A 25,461-nucleotide genomic window follows, 5' to 3' on the forward strand; every position below is an offset into this window, starting at 1 on the left:
AAGCCATTTTTGCTTATGAATGAAGAATTTTGCATTCAATATAAGAAAATTAACAACATATTCAACAGATAATAGCTTTGGATTTTCATAGTAAAAGAGAACATCTTTGAGGACGAAGGTATGGGACACATTTGTAAGGTTAGAAACATAGCTGCTTAAGTCAACCCAGAATTTGTTGGTAACACCACAATCAAAAATCCAGAAACCGGATGTAGGAAGCAAGTGCTGTCCGATGACGACAGTGAGGTCAAAGTTGAGCTGCAGACGAAGACATTCTCGCTTCTGTCCGTGCACGAGCAAAACAATGCTACGAAGACCACCAACAGCAGATTTCAAATGTAAGTCCGTGATTTTTATGGTATGTTAGCTGGCTACAAAAGTTAAATCATGAATCTGAACTAAAATAAAGCAGTAAACTAGCTAGAGAGTGCTAACGTTTGGGCTCTCTGTAACGTTAGCTTGAAAGCTAACCGGCATCATTGCATAGTCTCCACCTCATCTCATATATATATATATCACAACAAGAACATTAAATAATGTTTTCTGGAGTATGTGAAGAGTGTACTGAAGCCCGCTCTGTGCCTGCTTTATTCTTGCAGCTTTATCTCAGTGAGCTCCTGTCATGTAAGTGTCTGATCCTCACTATGGATGAAAGCAGTCTGGAAGAAGCCATCAAGACCTACAGCGCTCAGCTTCAGCAGGTTGAGGTGGCGTTATCTGCTGGTTTGGGCTCAGAGGAGCAGGCTGACCTGCTGAAGCTAAAGGAGGACTTGCAGCAGCTCATTGAGCTCACAGAGTCCAGCCTGGTGTCTGTCAAAAAAAGCCAGTTGCTGGCTTCTTTGGAGGAGCCCTCGACAAACCAAAGTGCCACATCGGTTCCTCGAGAAGCGGCTTTAGACAATGAGTTTGCTACTTTCTACGCTGAACTGTCAGAGGACTCTGCTGAGGTGAAACAAAACTCTGAACCTGATGAGGAGGAGGAGGTGGATATAAGTGGAACTAAGGTATGTGCTCCTTACCGGACCTCATGGGGAACCCTAGAGTACCATAATGCCATGGTGGTCTGCCCTGAGGAGCACAAACTAAACTAACTTGCCTTTCATAAAAAGTTGTATGTTATTTGAAGAAATATTATAGACCTTGACACATGTTATGAGTCAAGGGGATCCTGTCTATGATGGCATATTTTGTTTTATGTTGTTTTCTGTATGTTGCTTGCGGCTGTTTGACTAATGTGTGTGTTTTCAGGTTCTCTCATGGTGAGGTGGTGTGTGTATCAGAGCTCAGGGAATTCCTGGAGGCTGACATCAGTAACATGGAGTCGGGCTCTGCGTGTTTGGCCAAGCATGAAGATGGCATCTGGTACCCGGCCAGAATATCAGGTACACTTTCAGAGTTCTTTCACCGCCATTAACAAAAGGGAAGAACAGCGATTGCTACATGATATCACTTGTTTGTTACCTTTCCCACAATTCACAAAAACAGAGAGAGAGATTCCTTGATCCCCAAGGGGAAATTGAATGGAAAATAGCGGACGTTATAAAAACACAACAGTATGTACACTTGATTAGGTAAAACAGAGCAAGACATTACAGGTGTGCATGAGAAGTTCTGCTTCTCTTTCTCCAGAGATTGAAGCTGGGTTGTACACAGTGAAATTTGACTCGCTGCTGCTGAAGGAGGCTATGCTGGAGGCTGATGGGATCATTCCTCCTCTTCGTCAGGATGACAGTTCCTCCTCTTCCTCATCGGACTCTGAGGATGATTCTGACCAGTGTGATACTGCTTATGCTAAAGGTGTAAAAGCATAATTACAACATGCTCTGGAATATTGTGTGCTGGAATGCACATTCAACACATTGTTGAAATCATGCTGACTTTGTATCTAATTACAGTATTCACATCAAGAGAGGAGGACATAGCCCAGGTAAACAGTGCAGAGTTTTGCGGTTGGGAGGCTCACACACGTGGCATTGGCTCCAAGCTCTTGCTCAAAATGGGTTATGAGCTTGGTAAAGGTAGGTGACTATATCAGCCATCAGTCTAAAAACCATCAGAACAAATGTAAAAGTATTATAAAAAAAGTATGATAGCGTTTGCTTTTCTATTATTAGTAACAGTAAGGCAAGTGCTATAATACTTTAGTAAAATTGTTAGCATTCAGCAAATTAACTTTTCATTTTTAACAAGTCTTTGAATATCTAATCTGAATATCTAACCTTGAAAATTTGTCAACTTCAGCTGTGAGATCCTCTAAAGTGTGCTGCATTTGTGGACTGTGTTTAACAGTCAGTCCGTGCAAATTGAACACTGACAGGAGAGTTGGGCTGTCGCTGAACATGCACAAGTGGCAAACTTTGAATAGTTGATTTCAAACTATGCTGCGCTATATATGTCATATTCTCTGTATGCTACAGCATATGTAAAATTAGCACTACCTTGTCTTTATTTGAAACAAATATGATTCCAGTGCTCAGAAACTCACCAGATTAACAAGTACACTGTTGGTTACAGTGTTTACTTAGATTTATTTATGTATTTATTTAGAAAACTACTATAATAGAATAACAGAATCAAGAAGTTGCCATCTATATAATACTCTTATTTTACAGATTTTTTTTTTTCAAGTTCAATTCTTTTTCATATTTATTAATTTTCGAAGTATATAAATATAAATTAAATTTAAGCGATTGTTGTGCATGTGTTTTTTTTTTACTATCTCTAAATAGTGTGAGATATATATTGGCTTTATATTAGCTATCGTCCCTCAAAATATCCATATCGTTCGACCTCTAATTTATTTCTTGTGCATACGTTTGTAACAACTGTTTCTGTGCATGCATAGGTTTATAAATATAAATTAAATTTAAGCGATTGTTGTGCATGTGTTTTTTTTTTACTATCTCTAAATAGTGTGAGATATATATTGGCTTTATATTAGCTATCGTCCCTCAAAATATCCATATCGTTCGACCTCCAATTTATTTCTTGTGCATACGTTTGTAACAACTGTTTCTGTGCATGCATAGGTTTGGGGAAAACCCTCTCTGGTCGTGTTGGTTACAGTGTTTACTTAGATTTATTTATGTATTTATTTAGAAAACTACTATAATAGAATAACAGAATCAAGAAGTTGCCATCTATATAATACTCTTATTTTACAGATTTTTTTTTTTCAAGTTCAATTCTTTTTCATATTTATTAATTTTCGAAGTATATAAATATAAATTAAATTTAAGCGATTGTTGTGCATGTGTTTTTTTTTTACTATCTCTAAATAGTGTGAGATATATATTGGCTTTATATTAGCTATCGTCCCTCAAAATATCCATATCGTTCGACCTCTAATTTATTTCTTGTGCATACGTTTGTAACAACTGTTTCTGTGCATGCATAGGTTTGGGGAAAACCCTCTCTGGTCGAGTAGAGCCAGTTCAGGCCATGGTTCTTCCGAAAGGCAGCTCATTGGACATATGTGCTGAGCTCACTCAGAGAAAGACTGCAGCCGCTATTGCTAAGGACAACCCGGCCTCTCGTAAACCGAAGGCTAAAAAGAGGAAAGCCTCCACATCAACACGCCACAATGTTTTTGATTTCCTGAACTCGAAGCTTGGTGGCACAGCTCAGCCTGCGTCTCATTCATCAAGCTCAACAGTCACAGGTGTAGAGGCCTACCGGGGCAGAAAGAGCACCAAACGTTCCCTGAATGTTCGTCTGTTCCAGGCTACGGAGAAAGTAGCTCAAGTGGAGAAAGAGATCCAGCAGCTCACTAAGTCTCTCAGTAGACGAAATGGAAGGTGTTCTTTCCTCACTTTCTTTGCACCCGGCCAGTTTTCTTTTCTTTGTTCCTTTCATCACCTTCTCATTCTTGATATAACCCTTATCAGTGTTGCAGAAGCTACTAAAGTAGTTCAGTAGATCTGCTCTTTTGAAAATCTGTTGCTGTTTGGGGACATCTGGACATACAAATTATTTTTCTCAATTCAGTTGAACAAATCATTTGTTTGAATGATTTAGTCTGAAAAAACTAATTGGACGAATCAGGCTTTTTGAAGTATCTTTTTAGAACTTAAACCATTTAAATGAACTCCGAACAAACTGATTGGATGAATACAAAAAGTACAGTTGGAGAGCACCTTTCATTATTACCGTTGCTCTGACATAAACCCTCTGCTTGTGCAATACAGTGGTACAAAAATTGCAATGAATTTTGTTGCATCAGCACTGTTTTGAAAACTGCTGTTAATTTGGCTACTGAGAACGTAAAGTTAGCTGCGTAGCTGATTTTAGTTTTTTATTCTCCAACACTCACCATTACATGTTTCTTTGTCTTTGCATTCTCTCTGTCCTCAGGGATGCGACAGTGGTCAGTAGAATCGAGGAGAAGCTCACTGCTTCCCGCAAGTTGCTGGAGCAGCTGAGGGCTCAGGAACAGTCCATCCAGAGAGAGCAGAAGAAAGCAGACACACACAAGAAAATGACTGAATTCTAATAAATCTACTGTCTTTTTTGCTGTTATTTGGGATTTAGTTTAATGTGTATAAACTTTAATACAGCTATTGGTTATATCAAAACTTTATAAACATATCAGTACGATAATGAATGTGTGAAATGCATTTTCATTTGTTTATAGCCCATCAGAATCTTGTTTTTTGACATAAAGAACTGTATCTGATATTCAGACTCGGATATATTTTTTTTTATTGAAGTGTTTCTTCTAAGGATTCAGTCCTTTTAGATACACCAGGACAGTGTGAGACATAGCCTGCAATACATTAATAAAACAATGTAGTTGGTGTATGCTATAACACACTGTATAGTATACATTTCCTGAGAAGTCAATTTTCTGGAAAATAGCTAGGTGTAAAACTGAAAGCTAGGGCAAAATAAAAGGACAGTTCATCATTGTTAAACTATTAATCTGTTGGTCAATAATGCTGCTTATCAGTGTTGGGGGTAACGCATTACAAGTAACGCGAGTTACGTAATCAGATTACTTTTTTCAAGTAACTAGTAAAGTAACGCATTACTTTTTAATTTACAAGAGAATATCTGAGTTACTTTTTTTTTCCAGTTTATTGACCTACAGCTCTCCTGTGCCCATGTTGAGAGAAATCAGATGTTACAGTAGTTCTAAAATAAATATGAATATGCATTAATTCATCTCACTCACAAAAAAAAACACAGATTCAGTATTCCTCAAAATGAATAAAAATAATGCAACTCAGAATATGACGCAAACCTGCAATAATTAAATGTTAAACAACACAAATATGCTTTATGTATTTAATCCCATTCTATTAACCAATGTCTTTGCTTCTGACCTTCGATGATCCAGTTCAGATGTACTAATAAGCACAAGTTACTCTAGACAAACATTTGTGTGTCTTAGATACTATTATAGTTTTTATTAATATTTGGAATTAGCTTTTATTTTTTTTATATTTTTTGCTGTTTTTTTTAAAAAAGTTTTACTAGTTTTGTTTTTGACACATTTAATAATTTTTGTGTAGTTACATTTTTTTAAATATTAGTTTTAGTTATTTTAGTGCATCGAGTTAGCTAAAATAATTGTAAATTTTTTTTTATTTTTATTTCAAATAACGATATATATTTTGAATGATTTAAATTTTAATTGCAGTTTTAGTTAATAACCCTGAGACCAGCAAAAATTTTAAAAAGTAACTTGCGTTACTTATTTGAAAAAGTAACTCAGATATTCTCTTGTAAATTAACAAGTAATGCGTTACTTTACTAGTTACTTGAAAAAAGTAATCTGATTACGTAACTCGCGTTACTTGTAATATATTACCCCCAACACTGGTCAAGTTAACCTAATTTGTGCTCAATATTTTGTCAAATACTACTTTTTGATTCATGCTGCCAGGGCATCATGAAACATTGGATGCTTTTTCGGAAGATGGGTTTGAAGTGGACTCCCAGTGCAGGCAGTGATATCTCAAACTGACTTTTTAACCATGTCATCACCCAAGAGAGAAACTGGAGGAAATGCCTCCACAGAACCCGCCGTCACCCGAAGCAAGAGAGGAAACAAGCTCTACTGCTCAGCAGATTGCAGTCTTGAACCTGCAGCTTCCCAGCCTCGACTGCTGTTTCGTGAATCTCATACTGCAACACCAGCATTTAAGTGTGAACCCTCACCTTTTCGCTCCCTCAGCCCTCCATTGTCTCCACCACAATATGATCTGTCTTTTGTTCAACTGCCTCAGTTAGTATCACAGGTGGGCACTGAACTGCCAGTCAGACAGACTGTGTGGAGAGAAGGGCCCCGTTTTGTGACACCTGTCAGAGCGATTCGGCACTCAAACATCAGGAAATTCAAGTAAGTTGAGTATTACCAACTTATTCCATTCATTCACTTTTTTTGTACTTTGCTTTGAAGATTGTAAATAGCTTGTCTGTGTTTTGAAGTGTTGAACATGAGAAGCCTGCAGTCCCAAGAGAAAAGACTAAAACCAAGAAAAACAGAAAACCTAAATACAAACCACTCACCGGAACTGAGGTAGCTGAGATGTTATCCAAGGAAAAACATCTGGGGGAACATGAATTTTACTATTTGAAGGCTTCTGAAGATGGACCTTACAGGTGCTAGTCATTTAAAAAACATTTTTTATTTATTTTATTGAAAATCCCAATGTTGTTTTCCCAATGAAAATGACTTGCAAATCTCAATAAAAATTCAGAATAAAAAGTACTATTTTCTCATTAACCCCAAATCTTGTATTCAATTTTAGTTTTCTTTCACTTAGCACAGATTTTGTATTTATTTTTTGTCACTGATTGATCGTAGGTTTCTTTGATCTGAGTTTATTCACCACCTGTTTTTGAGTGAAAAATAAATAAAATTATTTGTGAATAATTTTGGTAATGTTCATTCAAAAACTGAAGTACATAAGCTCATGAGGCCTATTATTAATCAGTACCAAAAAGAAATACAAAACCCATTCTAACTGAAAGAAAACAAGCTGACAAAAATATTAAATCCATTATTTAGTATATAATAGTTTATAATAGTAATAAAGTTTAACAAGAAATTGGTATTTTGGTCAGGTAATATTTAGGTCCAACGCAATAACATTGAAGGGAAATTTCACCCAAAAATAAAAATTGTCATCATTTACACTCCCTCAAGTTGTTCCAAACCTGTATGAATTTCTTTCTTCTGTTGAACACAAAATAAAATATTTTGAAGAATGTGGGTAACCCGACCGTTTCTGGTCCCCATTGACTTCAATATTATGGTTTTGCTACCAGCAGCTGTTTGGTTACCAACATTCTTCAAAATATTTTATTTTGTGTTCAACAAAAGAAAGAAAACTCATACAGGTTTATTAACAAGTTGAAGGCGAGTAATTGAATTTCATATTTGGGTGAACTATGCCTTTAACTAGCATTTTCGGGAATCTCTCTGGATCAAAATGATCAGAACAAAAACGTGATGGTTAAATGTATTTCTTTTAAATGAATTTGTTTGTTTGCAGTACAGTATTTTAGTTTGATATAAATTTTGAGTAAGTCTATGTTGATTAAGTCTAATTTCTCTTTTATCAGACCATATGACTTGCGAGTGGTCTCACGCAGTGAAGCGGGCACAGATTACTACACCAACACTCTCACAACCATAATGCATGTGCAGAACGACTGTCGCATTGAGCTCTGGAGCCTGGAAGAGTGGGCACGAGAGTCTGCGCTTTGGGGAGCTGTAAGAAACATCCCATTTTTCAGAGACTTTTTACTGCGCAAGACCTTCAAAAGGTGACTTACCTTTAGTCTTAATGTTGTGTTAACTTTGGAATGTATGACTACATAGTTGTTAATACAAGCAGTTTTCTAACTGTAACCTTGACAACTTTTTCAGGTGGCACAGGAATGCACACAAGGCTACTGTCAAACACAGGATCGACTTCCTTCCTTCTCAGCTGCTGATAGCAGTGCCCCAATTCAGGGGTGCCTTATTACATCTCGCCAGGTTTTTGTCTAAAAAGCCTACTCTATCATATTTTATTTGATATGCAAACTTTCTGTTAGGGAGTGAAAGGTCTTCAAAAAAACGTCCACCTTCAGGCCTTGATACATGTGTCTTTTTGCTGGGAAATATTAAAAAAAAAATTTATAAAGTAAACATAAGAATAATATTTTAAATAATAATGAAATAATAAATTATATATATATATATATATATATATATATATATATATTAAGAAAATCATGTTGATGTGTGAGTGTCAAATATGATACATCAATACATCATTTAAATAATAATGAAATAATAAATTATATATATATATATATATATATATATATATATATATATATATTAGGAAAATCATGTTGAAATGTGAGTGTCAAATATGATACATCAGGCTTTTAAGGAACGTATATTTGTTCATCTCTCAGTCATCATTGTATTGCATTGCAATATATGTTTTGAAACTACAGAACTTTGATCATAAAAAATAAACATTTCAATATCATCTTACTAAAACATATTTTTGGGAGATATAGAGTGACAACTGATATTTATATGCATTTTATGTAAATAAAATCTCTTATGCTGTTATAAAGATGTCATTGACTTACATTACAAGCTATCAGAATTATTATTTTTTTTATCAAAATCTTACTGTTTGGCCATATAAATATCAGCAAACTCAACAAATTGCATTTTGCTTAGTTTGGGCCTCTGAATAAAACAGTTTTTTTTTTCCTCCTTGAGGATGAACTTTAGTTTCTCACTATATAGTATATAAATATATTATATTAATATATATATATATATATATTATTTAAAGGTTCAGTAAAACTTACTATTGTTTCATATGTAAGGCTTTACATGGTTAAATTAAATTAAAGATATGTGTTGCTATAAATATTAGCATTTTGCTCATCTCAAAAGCTTCTTTTATTTTTTTTAGATTAACTGAGGAGCTAAAGCAAGTCAGTTGGCTGCCACATGATGATATAAGGACTTATACACTGTTAGATTTCCAAACTGCACTCCTGGAAAAGAATCAGGCAGCTCAAGCTTCTTTAGATAGTTTCCTACATTGTTGCGCTGCGACATTTAGTAAGGTAATGTTTTACCGCTTTCAGTTCACTCAAAATTCTAAATTCTGTGATCATTTACTCCCTCGTGTCATTCAAAAACAGTACTTTCTTTCATGGAATGCAAATACAGTTATTTAGCATAATGTTCAAGCTGCTCTTTTCCATTTTGAAACTGAATAGTTACCACGGCTGTCAAGCATGTTCAGTAAATAATAACTTACATTCCTCACACAAAATCGCACAGACTTTAGAAGACTTAGAATATATCACATAGACTACTGCTTTTTTGTCCTTGGAATGCATCCCTGGTCCCCATCCACTTTCATTGTATGGGAGAGAGAAGCTTGAACATTCTTCAAAGCTGCTTCATTTATGTTCCACAGAAGAAAGTCAAACAGGTTCAGAATGACAGAGGTGAATACAGTAAATGATGAGAGAACACTCATTTCTGGGTGAAGTATCTCTTTAATGTGAATATATATATATATATACACTGCTCTTAGTAACATCATTTAATTGCAGGTAAGGAATGAGACTTACCAAGCACATCAGGAGCTCCAAATGAAAGTGGAAAACTCAAAGCTCTACCAGAACACTCAATCCCTACACCTTCAGCTCACCTACCATAGAAGCCTACAGAAAGAGCTCAGTCAGGCAGAGCAAGCCCTACAGTGGCTGGGAAACCTCGCTGCTCTAGCTGACCGCATGACTGTTCAAAACCTTGTCACCATCTCAAAGCGGGAGATCACTGCATTCCTAAACAATGTTTTAAAAGTAAGGGACAAGGTTTTAATTCTGAATTGTTATTTGATTTGAGAATTAAATGTAGTCTGGACTTGATGCTCTCACTTTTAAACTGTCTTTCAGAGAGAACGGGAACAACAGGGTGGTCTCTTCCAGACAGAGATTATCTTTGGAGCTGATGGTCAGCTTACTGTTTTTCCTTCATTGCAATTGTTTCAAAAGGTTTTGCTTGGAGCATTGTTATTAGTAGCAGATTCTGTCCTGCAGGTGAGAAATAAGTAGATTAATCATGGTCTTGCTATAATGCAGGAAGTAGTCAAATTTTACAGTTATTTATTTCTCATTCTGATGATTTTGATACCATTCTTATTATTCCATCTGTAACTTTCGGTCTAGCAGTGTAAATGCTTTTTATAAGTATCAGCATACTGCTACAAATAAGGACTTTTTTCACCACATTGATGGAAGTATTGAAAAGTATGCACAAAAAGAAGTACACTTCAGTATATTTTCAAAAGAGTACTAAATATACTTTAAAACAATATACTTTAGTGTGAACTGAATTTACGCCTAATTGAATTAAATGTTAATTGCAATTAAACAAGAATGCATTATAGTTTAAATTTGTCAAATGCAATTAGCTGAACTTTAGAGTATTTGAGGAAATATGGTTAAAGTGTACTGCCAAATGTACTGACAAGCATTTAAAGTTAACTAAAATATTTTATATAAAATTTTAATGTCACTTCTAATGAAACTTGTGTGCCATTTATGTAAATATATTTGTAATTACACATTGAGAGTGCAATTCAACACATATTAAAACATATTCACTTTGAATGCTGAATAACACACTTCAGTTAAAATTATAATCAAGCACTTTACCTGTGCTTTAGTATGCTAATCTTTAAAGCATGACAAAAAGATTATTTCTTTGTAAATTTATTTTATAGTAAAACTTTTAATCTGGCATTATTAGAAGTGCACACGTGTACTTACTGTAAGTTTGGTATGAAACATAGTTTTGAATGTGCTCTCTTTAAAGGGATCGTTCACACAAAATAGAACATTCATCCTCGTGGTGTTTCAAATCTGTATGAATTTCTTTCTTCTGTTGAACACAAAAGAAGATATTGTAGAATGATGGTAACAGTTGCTGGTAGCCATTGACTTCCACAGTATTTTTTGCCTACTATGGAAGTCAATGGGGACCAGCAACTGTTTGGTTACCATGACAGATTAATGATGACAGAATATTAATTTTTGAGTGTTCATCCTTTTAAGTAAACTTAAGTGGCCATTGATTTAATTAACATTACATTATCTGCAAGTACAGTTTAAAAAAACAACAACATACTATTAGGATTGAAGTACAGTACACTACAATGTTTCCTTTGCACAAGGTTATGCTAAACTGTTGATGTGATCTATAGGTGTTTGACTCCTGCAGTTTGTCACGTGACTCTAAAGGCTGTTTGTCCACCAGTTGTGTTGAAGACCACATTGCAGGTACCCAGCAGAGCATGTACCATTAAATAAAAAAGTAGCATTCTTCTTTAATATTAAGTATACACAACATATAGCATAACATTCTCATGTTTTGTATTTTTCTTTTATTTAAATTTTTTTTTTTTTTTAATTTCTAGGTCCAGGCAGTGTTTCCTCACAAAAGGAGCATGATATGTCACCCAAAACCCTAATGCCAGTCAAAATGAACTCTCTCAGAGTTCAGGGACAGAGAGTGCGAGGCCATTATCAGCCTCTGCCCCGGAGACTGCTGGAGTGGAACTTGAAAGTTCACATCGGAACACAAGAGTTTCAGAACGAGCAGAACAAGATTACACAGGTATTCTGACTTTTTCATCTGTATGCAGTAAATTCAAATACATATTATGCCTAGAACAGTACAAATATATCTAGGAGCACTACTTCACAAAACAAACAGTGCAGTTATGATGCCCTTGATTCTCTTGTGTAGGATGCCATTACAGAGGTGCACCAGCTGTGTGAGAGCCACTCTTGGTTGGCAGATGTTAATTTGTTCACTGGTCAGTGGAGTTCAGCCTCTCTAGAGACCTTGAGTGGATGTTCCCCCCTGAAATATGAGGAGCTGATCAAGAAACTTCATTTTTGGATAAACAGAGTTCACAGCTTGCCTCCATCGTTCACTACATCAAATAAGTTGTTCACTGTCGAAATCTCCAACTTCCAAAAGGATATCGGTGTGTGTTTCAAGTGTCTACAATTCCAATTGAATTTTAAAAAGCCCTAATTAAGCACCTACAGGCACACACAGGCACATCAATTGCATGCCTTCAAAAATTGCCAATACATCTGCTAGTATAATGCAATTATTGCTCTGTATGCTTCCAGTTTTTTAATCCATAAGAAAACGGCTACTTGAATAGCTGTCAATGAAGAAAGATGAATGGTGTATTTACAGCAGTTACATTAAGTAACCACAGGACTCATTGTGACATGCTCAGTAAAAAAAAAATATATATACAGTGGTGTGAAAAAGTGTTGGCCCCCTTGGTGTTTGACTCCTGCAGTTTGTCACGTGACTCTAAAGGCTGTTTGTCCACCAGTTGTGTTGAAGACCACATTGCAGGTACCCAGCAGAGCATGTACCATTAAATAAAAAAGTAGCATTCTTCTTTAATATTAAGTATACACAACATATAGCATAACATTCTCATGTTTTGTATTTTTCTTTTATTTAAAATTTTTTTTTTTTAAATTTCTAGGTCCAGGCAGTGTTTCCTCACAAAAGGAGCATGATATGTCACCCAAAACCCTAATGCCAGTCAAAATGAACTCTCTCAGAGTTCAGGGACAGAGAGTGCGAGGCCATTATCAGCCTCTGCCCCGGAGACTGCTGGAGTGGAACTTGAAAGTTCACATCGGAACACAAGAGTTTCAGAACGAGCAGAACAAGATTACACAGGTATTCTGACTTTTTCATCTGTATGCAGTAAATTCAAATACATATTATGCCTAGAACAGTACAAATATATCTAGGAGCACTACTTCACAAAACAAACAGTGCAGTTATGATGCCCTTGATTCTCTTGTGTAGGATGCCATTACAGAGGTGCACCAGCTGTGTGAGAGCCACTCTTGGTTGGCAGATGTTAATTTGTTCACTGGTCAGTGGAGTTCAGCCTCTCTAGAGACCTTGAGTGGATGTTCCCCCCTGAAATATGAGGAGCTGATCAAGAAACTTCATTTTTGGATAAACAGAGTTCACAGCTTGCCTCCATCGTTCACTACATCAAATAAGTTGTTCACTGTCGAAATCTCCAACTTCCAAAAGGATATCGGTGTGTGTTTCAAGTGTCTACAATTCCAATTGAATTTTAAAAAGCCCTAATTAAGCACCTAGGGCAACACAGGCACATCAATTGCATGCCTTCAAAAATTGCCAATACGTCTGCTAGTATAATGCAATTATTGCTCTGTATGCTTCCAGTTTTTTAATCCATAAGAAAACGGCTACTTGAATAGCTGTCAATGAAGAAAGATGAATGGTGTATTTACAGCAGTTACATTAAGTAACCACAGGACTCATTGTGACATGCTCAGTAAAAAAAAATATATATATATAGTGGTGTGAAAAAGTGTTGGCCCCCTTCCTGATTTCTTATTTTTTTGCATGTTTGTCACACTTTAATGTTTCAGATCATCAAACAAATTTAAATATTAGTAAAGGATAACACAAGTGAACACAACATGCAGTTTTTAAATGAAGGTTTTTATTATTAAGGGAAAACAAAATCCAAAACTACATAGCCCTGTGTGAAAAAGTGTTTGCCCCCTAAACCTAATAACTGGTTGGGCCACCCTTAGCAGCAACAACTGCAATCAAGCGTTTGCGATAACTTGCAATGAGTCTGTTACAGCACTGTGGAGGAATTTTGGTCCACCCATCTATGCAGAATTGTTGTAATTCAGCCACATTGGAGGTTGTTCATTGATGACCTTCATGAAGCACCATTTGGTGAGTTTATAGAAGAGGCAGATTGAGTAAGCAGCTTGAAGGGTCTCTTAATAATAAACCAAAATCTGTCAAAACCAAAATGATTGTCATGATGCACATTTTCATGTATCGTTATATCATATATCATGATATCATTGATGAAATAAAAAAAAAACCTTTGTTATCAAACGTTTTCAGTAATTTTAACTTGTAACAGTAAGTTTAACTTGTAACAAACGTGTAACTTGCAAGTGCACTTGTAGCACATTTTGCATATTCAAAGAGTAACAACTAAAGTCTCCCTATCTTCTATTTTGCAGATGTTTATGAAAAAAGATCAATGACTCTAGAGACATTGCGTCAGTGTATTTCTAGAGGTGAAGTGTTGATATCAGATGGCTCTCATATCAAGCTGTTTCAATCAAGAGCCGTTATGTTCATTGATGACCTTCATGAAGCACCATTTGGTGAGTTTATAGAAGAGGCAGATTGAGTAAGCAGCTTGAAGGGTCTCTTAATAATAAACCAAAATCTGTCCAAACCAAAATGATTGTCATGATGCACATTTTCATGTATCGTTATATCATTGATGAAATAAAAAAAAACCTTTGTTATCAAACATTTTCAGTAATTTTAACTTGTAACAGTAAGTTTAACTTGTAACAAACTTGTAACTTGCAAGTGCACTTGTAGCACATTTTGCATATTCAAAGAGTAACAACTAAAGTCTCCCTATCTTCTATTTTGCAGATGTTTATGAAAAAAGATCAATGACTCTAGAGACATTGCGTCAGTGTATTTCTAGAGGTGAAGTGTTGATATCAGATGGCTCTCATATCAAGCTGTTTCAATCAAGAGCCGTTAATTATCTAGGCACTTGTAGTGCTCCTAATGCAGTCAACAGCAATCAGATCTCTCCACGTCTCTCTCGACTCTTCACGATCTTGACTCTCCCAAGCATGACTTCTGAAATCCTGTTTTCTATCCATTCCTCGAAATTGCAACCATGGCTGAAAGAAATACAACCCATGCAGAGGATTGCAGATACAACAAACTGCATCCTAACCTCAACTCTTGACGTGTATTTTGCAGTGTGTGAATGTTTTACTCCTGCATTACACAGTCCAATCTTCATCTTTTCTTTGCGTGATGTTCACAAAGTGTTTCAAGGAATGTATCTCTGGAAGCCAAGGCTTAATGTCCAGCAGGCTCTTCATAGTAGTCGGTGTTATAGGAGTTTCTCTTCATCTGTTCTTAGTCACGCAGCTCATGACCTTAACATCGCCCGCCTGTGGATGCATGAGTGTTTGCGCACTTTTGGTGATCGGCTAGCTTCAGAGGAGGCATGCCAAAAACTTCTCTCAGTTATAGCTGAAGTTTCTGAGAAGAATTTTGGCACTAGGTTGTCAAGTGAATCTACAGAAGGTACATCAAGCCCTACAGATCAATCATCTGTATCAAGCACACATAATGTATACCAGCAAGTGGATTCAACCCCTTCCCAGTTGAAAGAGAATGTGATTCCCTTGATTGGAATGGCAGAAGTTCAGACAGAGAGGAAAGAGAGCTATGCAGTAGAGAACAACTCCAGCTTGTATAACCCAGGAAGTGATGAGGATGGTAAAGATGAATTAAAAATGGATGGAAATGCCGAAAGTGAACCAGGAACATCAGAGTGTATATCTGAAGCTGCAACTGAATTCTCAAGTTGTTCATCTCAAATGCATCTAAAAATTTCTCATTCTGGTGAAAACAAATATGACTACATTAATCAAAAACCAGAATCACATGAAGAGTTAACCACACAACATATGCCTTTAACAACAACCACAGCAAAAACATTCATTCAGCTTCTACAGGAAGCAGCTTCTTCCATCCAGAATGTGGTCTTCAGTCCAGAATTTTGTAAACCATTGAACAACATACTTCAGCATCATAATTTTACACTCAACTGCGTGTATCGAGAAAGAGACATAGATATGTTGGTAAACCAACTATTTCATACTCTTAAAAGCAGAGAAGAAAATAAAGAGGAATCTGACAACACTTACTATAGTCCTACCTGGGCTGTGCATCACCAAAATGTACATCAACTTGTGCATATCATCCGCGCATTTCTCATTCCTGGTGGACATGGGGCTCTGTTTGCAGCAGCAAAGAAAACGGGCAGAAAGACCATCGTACGCCTAGCTGCCACTCTGTTGGGATATCAACTAATTGAGGTTCATCCTGAAAATGAGGCCAAGTTGTGGGAAATGATTAAAGGGGTTCGTAGCCACATTGCGGTGGGTGGACATTTGGTTCTACTGGTTCACGAAGACACTAGCCAGGCTCTTAAGGATGAGCTGCTCATAATCATGGCGAATGGAAGCTTCCCTGGACTGTATTCAGATGAGGAACTGAAGAATTTGACGAAGGATGCCAGAGCTCTTGAAATGTAGAGTATAAGTTTCCATTGCATTTTATATCACGCACTTGAGATACTGATGTTGTTTCAATTGCATGTTTAATTATGTGTAATAATTAATGTAATATAATGTAAATAATGTTCATCATTTTGTATCTGATGTTTGAAATCTTTTTAAATTTTTATACTTAAATTTCTTGTGATTTTGCAGCAGATCATGTCACTGAAAAAAGGAATGCATTGACTATAAATTTCAGGCAGATACTGAAAAATCTATCATTATTATCATGTTATGGTAAACAATGGATATTCATTTTGAGATTCGCTGAAGATTAATAAAATGTAATTAAACTATTTTTTTATAGATGAAATTAGTGTTAGGCAAAGGTAATCTACATGTAATAAGAGAATTGAGCATGCAGTTAAATATTCAATATCAACCCACTGTTTTAAATGATAAATTCTCTAATATCAGCAGGTAACCATTATAGTACTGATATTGTACATCTCTTTTTTTCCAGGTATTTCAAAAACATCCAAAGAAATATTCATGTATTCCTTCTTTATCCTCTTCTCTGGGACAACTGTGAAAGACAAACCGTAAAATCTTCCATTTTGGAGATGCATATCACCAAGGCTTTGAGTCTCTGCTGTTGTGTAGAAGTGTACCAACCTTGGACCTGTGAGGCTTTAGCTGAAAGTGCCTTGTATCATTTAAAAGCCAGCCACCAGATTCCCAAGACAGCTAGAACAGGTGAATCTGTTGAATATAATTCTAATTCTGCTCCTAATGGATTGTTTTGTAATCTGTTTCATGTTTTGAAAGAGTTTGTGCCTGTGTGTTATTGCATTTCTAGTTGCCAGGAATTGCTTAGTGGCTAGCATTTCTGAGGCGATGGCAAGAATACATTTATCGGCTACAAAATATGCGGTCACACTGTTTCGTTTTCAACCGTTTTGCCCTCGGTCCTACGTAGAGTTGATGGTCCAGTTCTCCTTCCTCTGCCACCACCTCTTTGAGCAAAGCAGAGTTCAGGATAACCGGTAAGGGGACTGCTAATACCACTAATGTATTTAAACACACACTACTGTTCAGAATTTTTTGGAGTCAGATTTTTTTTTTCAGCAAGGATGCAAAAATATACCACCATTTACACTGACAATAGTAAGAAATGTTTCCTGAGCAGCAAATCAGCATATTAGTATGATTTCTGAAGGATCATGTGACAGACTGGAGTAATGATGCTGAAAATTCAGCTTTGCCATCACAGGAATAAATGATATTTTAAAATAGAAAATTTTAAATTGTAATAATATTTGGTGTGCATAAGCGACTTGCTTCAAAAACATTATAACAGTAGTGTATGAACATTTTCTTGTTACTTTTTTTAACACTTGTTTTCACATATTAGTTTGGCAAAGGTTTTAGCACATGTGAAGGACATGACTGACACAGCTGCAAGGCACACCCAGGACGTCCTGAGCTTTAGGGCCAAATGTGAGGAAAAACAGAAGGTACGTCTCAGCAACTGTTGTTAAAAGAGGATGTGACGAAAATGTTCAAAAGTGATTTTACTTGCTCAAGCACTGAAAGGAAATGGAGCAAAGGTTGGACCTTTGTGTCAATAGCTCAGATCTAAAATTATCACGGTGTAATTTTTCTCACTATTGCGTGCATTCATGTATCTGTTGTAGTGTCTGGACCAGCTGCAGGAATCAGTGGATGTGGCATACAAAATCTGGGAACAATCCCACTACCATAGTTCAAAGGAAGAAGCATGGCTTTTCAATCTAGAGGATCAGTCACACCAAGTTCAGCAACAAGTTCAAGATGCCTTCAAACAGGTCTGGTTTGATTAGTATGATCATACATAGGACACACTGAAATGGGATTTTCACTGTTGCTGGATTTGTGCAGGTAGGTCCGCTGTACCGAGCAGCTGTGGAGGCACTGCAGGCTTTGAGCCAGTCTGACTTGGATGAGATGCGGCACTACAGGATGCCACCTGATGGATTTGTCATGGTCATGGATCTTATATGCATGTTATTCAACCGTCCATGTGGGTGGGATAGTAGCAGACAACTTTTGATGCAATCCAGCTTCTTTCAGGTAAAAAAAAACCTACTGGACCCAATTTTATTTTTTTAAAAGATTTGTCTGAAAGTTTTCTTGTGCTCCACCAGGAACTGGAATTTTTCGACTTATCGAAATTAACCGATGAGACCATTCATAAGTTAGCTCAGATCACACAGGCACCTTGCTTTCAGCCAAGCTCTTTGCGAGATGTGAGCCGGACTTGTGAGTCTTTGTGTCGCTGGGTGAGAGCGGTATACCAGTATGCTTGCATACAGCGCCGCATGGCACCTCAAAAGGCTAAAAAGAGCAATTTAGATGAGCTCATGGCTGAGAGTCGGGCGAGGTTGAGACTTGCGAGGCTGCAGGAGGATTCGGAGCGGAAAAGACTAGAAGAATTGGAGAAAAGGCAGGAGCTCAACAGACAAGACAGGGAGTTGCTGAAGGCCCAGCTTAGTACCTCAGAAGCTCAAGAAAGGGAGTCATGTGCTGCTCTCAAACTGGTTGAATGTCACATTAAAGATTGGATGTCAGCAGGAAAGGTATAGCTAAAATTGTTAAGGAGTATTTCAATTTCAATTCAAGAATTCTTCAAGCAATGCGTGTAACCCATTATTTGACATTATTTTTATATATCACAGGAAGCAAAGTTGGCTAATCGCAGCATTCCAGGTGACGCCCTGCTTTTGGCATCTGTTGTTACATACTTGGGTCCATTCGGGCCTGATGTTCGACAGGAGCTGCTCCAGAAGTGGCACAAACTTTGTCTGGATGGTGCAATTAATATGAAACCTGAGGACCCACGTGCAACAATTTTCAAAGATGTCCCCCTTGCAACTTGTGACCACTATGTGGCTATTCCTGTCAGTAAGACATTTCAAATGGCCTTAAATCGAATACTTGGACTAGATCTGCATCGCATCCATGGAGAATCCACTGATCTGGTCCGAAGTGTTCTTCTCTGGGGGGGCAACAGATTTGCTTGGTCTCAGCGCTGCCCTCTACTGGCAGATCATCATAAACATGAGGAACCCAGCTCTCAGACATCGTTTCATCCTGGTCAGTATGACAGCCTGCCTGCCTTTATATATATATATATATATATAAAATAAAAAAATAGTAATAGTAATAAATAGTACCAAATTAGGGTTCTCCGGCTTGTTCACTGGAAAAACAATGGTTCTTTATTGGCACTGATGGTTCCTTGAACTTTTAACATCCGTGGAATCTTCCCCCTCCACAAACGGAATGGAAAGCAGAAAAATTCTTTAGATTGTTGAAATGTTCTTTACACTAAGACAAAAATGGTTCTTTTAAGAACTGATCAATGAAAGCTATTTGTGGAGCCCAAAATGGTACTTCTATGGCATCACTGCAAAAAACACCTTTTAAGAAGTATATCAAGTACCTGTTGATATTGTGTTGACAGTCTGTGTAGTTGTAATGATTAGTCCACTGAAGGCGAACGTAGTGAAGAACCCATGTGCAGTTTATTTACAGATGTGATCCAAAATACAAACATAATCCAAGACTAGAGACACAGACTTGACAAGGCATGAACAGACTAGACTCACCGACAGTGGGTTACAACTTCAATACACGACAAGGCACAATGGGAACATGATGGCTACTTATAGCAGACAAGGAGGATCACATGACATGAACAAACCAATGGGAAACAAGACACATGACTAAAATTACCAATCAGAACATGACACATACACAAGGCAGAGATACATGAGGGCAAGGGAAGCATGACACTGACAGCATGAAACAATTACAAAATAAAAGACATGGAAAACATGAACATGAAACAAAACCCAAACACCAAACCCCACATTACAGTAGTTGAATGGGTGAGCTCCAGAAAATCAGTAATGAATTGGCTTTGAAAGGATTTTTTGACAGTTACAGATTTAAACAAATGAAGGAATAAAGAACAAATAGGCTCTTGAATAACAAACTCTGATAACAATAATAATAACTCTAACACAATGAACCATTTTAGCATAAAACGGATCAGTATGATATGGTTTTAAATAGAACTGATACTATGTGTAAAGGATTTCTATATTGCCTAAAATATCTAGGTTTTGGCTTTGTTTGCGTATGCAGACCGATCGGTGTATGACATCAAAATACCATACAGACGGTTCCTTATGCTTTCAAAATGCTCTCGAGGTATTTTGATGTCATACACCAATCGGTCTGCACACGCAAACAAAGCCAAAACCTAGATATTTTTGGCAATATAGAAATCCTGGCCAGGACGCGTCCTGGGAAAATGGCACGTATGGTCACCCTATGTAAAGAACCTTTAAAGAACCATCTTTTTTAGAGTGCATTTTAAAAATATCTTTCCGTTTTGGTGAGATTTGTTATAGGTCAGATTACAAGATGTGAAGAAAAAGCCCATGAGGAGGATAAATATGGACTTATAGTTTCTGCTGATGATCCACAGTTATTTGATAAACTAAGTCATGGAGCAAAAGAAGGTCAGTCATCTGCAAAGACTTCTTCCGTTTCATTTTCATATCTACACTGTAAACGGTTTAAGCTTACTTTGCTTTCATCCACTGCAGGTCTAAGTGTATTGGTGACGCATACTGAACGAGCAACATCAAACCTACAAATCCTTCAGATATTTGTTACGCCAGCAAGTTCCCCTGGTCAGAGCCACTCGGTTCAACCTGATCATCCAGACTTTCGTCTCATTATGAGTACTTCCCTTCCAGTCCAAACGCTGATACATGGTGAGAGATTAAGGATGTGTGATGTGTTGATTCTGCAGGATAGTCATAGTATGATCCTTTTTGAAGTCTTTGAAGCAGGGCTTTTTTTTTTTTAAATGTTTCAAACCAAGGACCCCCAAATATGCTGATGGGTATAGGACCCCCTTCCTAAAAAATGAAGGCATCTATATATTTTCATGTACCTCATCTATAGTAAAATACATGTATTATATTATATTATATTATATAAGATAACATGTTTTTTCCAGAATGGAACTGTATTATATTGTTATTGTGCTAAATGTATTTTAATTATTTAAATATTATTAAGAATATATTTACTTGATATAGTTTTTTCTTAAGTACTTTTAACATTGGGTATGTAAACCTGAAGAATATTTAGTTCAATTCAGATTTGTTTGTATAGTGCTTTTCACAATAAATATAGTTCAAAAAGCAGTTCTACAGAGAATATTGCCTTTCAACCCCCAGTGAGCAAGATAAAGGCAACAGAGAAACTTTGTAGAAAAGTACAACACAAATACAAGCTATTCCCAAGTGCATATATGCCTAGAAAAGATTTCACAAAATTAGATGCAGATTTTTTTTTTACTGTTAAGACTGTCAACAGAATAAATTGAAATTAATCTCATGAAAATATATGAACCATGTATCTTAATGAAAATCTTAAGTTAACATGTTAACCTTGACAGCCCTAAAAAATATTTTTCCCCCTCACACATTTTCATGGACTCTAGTTTGAATAGCCTTGCTATGAGGTGTTGCCTTATGTTATTAACCCACTTCCCCCCCCCACATTTTCTGCTAGAAATTCACACTTCATTCCTGGAGGAGGTTCAAATGATTGATCTTTCTCCAAGCACGTCTGAAGTTCAGGACCTTTTCTTGACAGAACTGATGCAGACTGTGTGTTTAGAACTGTGGACTCTACATCGTCAAATTCAAACAAAAAAACAGACACTTCAGCATGAACTTTTTCAAAACAAGGTTGGCTGGTGAAGAAGTTTACATCTTTTTTGGAAAGCTAAGCTTTTTGAAATAGGCCTATTCCTAACAGCACATCCTAATGTCCATTTTTATTATGATTGCAGGTTTCCTTGATGGACTATGTCATGCATGCATCCACACCACTTCTCCAGGACCCTGACTTTCTTCCACACGTGTGTATGTGTCAGAGTGTCTCTCTTGAACTTGAGACAGAAATCAAGGAACTATCCCAAGAGATAGATCGGCACAAAGCCCTGATGGCTGATTTTTATCGAATAGCAGAGCTCGCCACAGCCCTGTACAACGCTCTGCAGGACGTGGCCCGACTTTCCCCATGTTATCTTTTCACTCTTCATGGTTTCCTGCTCACTTTACGGTCAGCTTTAGCCCTGAAGAGCCCAGACGTGAGCTTTCATAGAGTGATGGAGTCCACAGCAGTCATATCTCAGATTACCTACAGGATTGTGTCTCATGTCTTTTCTCAGTATAAACCCCGCTTGTTCAAGAGCCATTCCACTTTATTCAGATTATTGGTATCTGTTGCCGTTATTGTGCACAATGAGGGATGCCCTGAGGTAGAACGAGTCACTTTCCTCAGAGGATTAAGCAACTGGATGTCTTCAGAGCATTTTTTATCACCGTCTGCACAGTCTGTCCCCGAGCTGCCAAGCTGGATTCAAACATGCGCTCGAGATGACATTTTTCTGTTAGAGAGGATTGAACCCTTTTGTGGCCTTGTATCATCTCTGGTAAATTCGTCCAAGCTATGGAGGGAATACCTGCACTTTCCTTCGTCCACAGTGATTGGACCGGTCCCCTGTCAGTCTCACTCTCATTTGTCCACAATGCAGCGGGCTATTCTCTGGAAGACACTGTGTCCTCATTGGCTAGCGGCAGTGGAAGAGGACCTTACAGCCTGTGCGCAAAGACATTTGCTGCATTCATATCCTGGAGATCCTCCAATGAGCTCTGCGGAAATGATCTCCAGCCTTTTGTCTAAAAATCAAGGTCCTGTTGTTGTACGTTTACCAGATAAAAATGAAGAAATGCCAGGAAGCATTCACCCTCTCCACTTGATTAATCAAATTGCGCAGTGCCAAGTGGACAACAAAGGGGTAAGTTACTGTAGCAGTTGTTATTGAGATCTAAAACACCTAAAAATTGTTTTTGGTAACTAAAATAAATCTTAAATAAAATAAAATTAAATATAAATATTAAATGAAAACTTACATGAAAATTTTAAATGTTGCCTTGGCATCTAACTAAAACAAATTAGCTGAAGTACTTAAAATTACTAAAACTAAAACTGATATAAAATAAATTAAAGCTAAATAGAGAATTTTTTAAAAACTAGAATTTACACTAAAACAGAAATTATAAAATGGTAAGTTACTGTTGCAGCATTGTTGATGACTAAAAAAACTAATTACAATAAAGCTGAAATGAAATAAAATAAAAATATTAAATGAAAACTTTTCTGATACCATTCTTCCCAGTTTTCCCATCACATATGAGCTTGGAGAGGCAGAAAATATTAAAAAATATAATGAAGAAAATATCAGAAAAGTATAAATAAAGTTACTAATAGGTTTTTAATAGGCCTATAATTGAAATTTGATTTGGTGTCCTTGCATTAATTGGATAGGCTAGCCAGGGTTATATTAGTTAACTAAAACTAAATCTAAAATTAAAACCATTAAATAAAAATTTTAATTACTACACACAACAAAATTGCTTAAACTTTAAAATTTTAGTCCAACAAGTCGCTGAATTTGTCCGCACACTGAAAAATTTTTGGTCTGATTGGAAACTTTTTTTTTCATTGTGCGGACAAATTCAGCGACTTGTTGGACTAAAACTTTCTCCCCTTCGCTCTACGCACCTGAGAACTCATTGTTCTTTTTGAGCGCACACAATTCCTGTTTGATAAATTAAACTTTAAAATGAAAATGAAAATGGAAAATATAAATATAAAAGGTGATTCAGTAAGAACTAGTATTTTAATAGTGTGCAGCTAATATTTTTAAGCCCAAAGTATACTTAAATTTTGACGCAGACAGTAGCGTATGCATACCGCCAGTGCATAGACATTCAAAGTTAACTCCATATATAACCATGGCTCCCTTCCTGATGTTGTGGTTTAGGCTCATGGCTGAAAACCAGAAGGTTGCTGTTTTGGTTCCTTTAACATTGTTGCCAACATTGTGTCCTTGAGCAAGACACTTACTCCAAGGTGCTCCAGGGGGATTGTCATTGTAATAAGGTCATGGCACTGTTCTATGGATGTCACAGAAACATATATAACTGGCCTGGTCATGTGGAAGTAAATCAAATCTAATTCTAAAAGTCAGAGCTTTGGCCTAGTGGTTAACACATGTGCTCTGTGCTGCTCAGTCCAACTTGTGACATTTCCCTTCTCTCCTCATTATTTCCTGACCTTTCTCTCTCCCAAACAATAAAATCATGGCCATAATATGCTATGGTACAAGGGGTAATCATTCACTTTATAATAAAATCATTATTTTATTATGAAATATAACTATACTTTAAAAGTATGTTGCAGCCTGTCATTATTGTCAACAGGTGAAGCTGAGAGTTATTTCTTTCGGGTCTGGTTGCCATCGAAATGCTGTTCTCTCGGCACTAGACAGCGCTGTCCAGAATGGCCACTGGTTAGTCCTAAACAACTGTCATCTGCTGGACTGCTGGGATGTCAGAGTTGTGAACAAGTTAACACAAGTAGTGTACAGCACTACAAAAGGTGACTTAAATAATGATACAAACTACACCTACAAGACTTCATTATCTCATTATAAACCATATGGGAATTTGACAGATTTGGAGACAGATGGCGGGCTTCTAAATGCTGCAAGTACAGGAAGATTTGTGCATCCCCAGTTTAGACTGTGGCTCATAACCAAAAGTGACAGGACTCACTCAGTCCCAGGTAGGCAATGCTCTGCACATTACACATCATGATGGCTGAAATGTCTGCGCCATTTTATAATGAATACTGTCAACATGAACCATATTTATTTCCTTAAAGGGGTCATATGATGCGATTTCAAGTTTTCCTTTCTCTTTGGAGTGTTACAAGCTGTTCGTGAATAGATAAGATCCCTAAAGTTGCAAAGACTAAAGTCTCAAACCCAAAGAGACATTCTTTATACAAGTTAAGACTGGTCCACGCCCTCCTAAAACGCCTTGTTTAAACACGCCCCCATATGTCTACATCACTGTGTGGGAAGATTTGCATAACACCGCCCAAATGTTCAGGCAAAGAAAGAATGCGTAACTTTATTGTTGCTGCCACCGCTGCCGCCATGTTGTGGAGACGCTGTGTGTTTTGTTGCGAAAGCGAAAATACTTTGTTTGGCCTTCCAAAAGAGGACACAACCAGAAATCAGTGGTTAAGTTGTATTTACAACACTGTTCCAGAACAGTTCAA

At 36.9% G+C, this 25,461-nt stretch overlaps 2 protein-coding genes across 2 annotated transcripts in view; both read left to right on the forward strand.

The window, feature by feature from the left end:
• The first annotated feature begins 211 nt into the window (after positions 1 to 211).
• On the forward strand, positions 212 to 4,648 carry LOC107602794 (zinc finger, CCCH-type with G patch domain). The gene is given in 7 exon segments (XM_016295375.1): positions 212 to 338; positions 600 to 1,075; positions 1,138 to 1,382; positions 1,630 to 1,797; positions 1,896 to 2,018; positions 3,398 to 3,797; positions 4,354 to 4,648. Coding segments are annotated over 6 exon segments (1,506 nt in total). The 5' UTR covers positions 212 to 338; positions 600 to 644; the 3' UTR covers positions 4,493 to 4,648.
• Positions 4,649 to 18,257: 13,609 nt separating this feature from the next.
• LOC107602766 (dynein heavy chain domain-containing protein 1-like) overlaps positions 18,258 to 25,461 on the forward strand; it is a 27,724-nt gene continuing 20,520 nt past the window's right edge. The window contains exons 1-9 of the mRNA XM_016295341.1: positions 18,258 to 18,263; positions 18,384 to 18,815; positions 18,915 to 19,332; positions 20,658 to 20,768; positions 20,856 to 21,026; positions 21,835 to 22,013; positions 22,118 to 23,128; positions 24,597 to 24,774; positions 24,850 to 24,960. Coding sequence (XP_016150827.1) covers positions 18,258 to 18,263; positions 18,384 to 18,815; positions 18,915 to 19,332; positions 20,658 to 20,768; positions 20,856 to 21,026; positions 21,835 to 22,013; positions 22,118 to 23,128; positions 24,597 to 24,774; positions 24,850 to 24,960 — 2,617 coding nt within the window. The remainder of the gene's footprint in view (positions 18,264 to 18,383; positions 18,816 to 18,914; positions 19,333 to 20,657; positions 20,769 to 20,855; positions 21,027 to 21,834; positions 22,014 to 22,117; positions 23,129 to 24,596; positions 24,775 to 24,849; positions 24,961 to 25,461) is intronic.

Source organism: Sinocyclocheilus grahami, unplaced genomic scaffold (genome assembly GCF_001515645.1).
Source record: "Sinocyclocheilus grahami isolate Dianchi unplaced genomic scaffold, SAMN03320097.WGS_v1.1 scaffold335.1, whole genome shotgun sequence".
Lineage (NCBI taxonomy): Eukaryota > Metazoa > Chordata > Actinopteri > Cypriniformes > Cyprinidae > Sinocyclocheilus > Sinocyclocheilus grahami.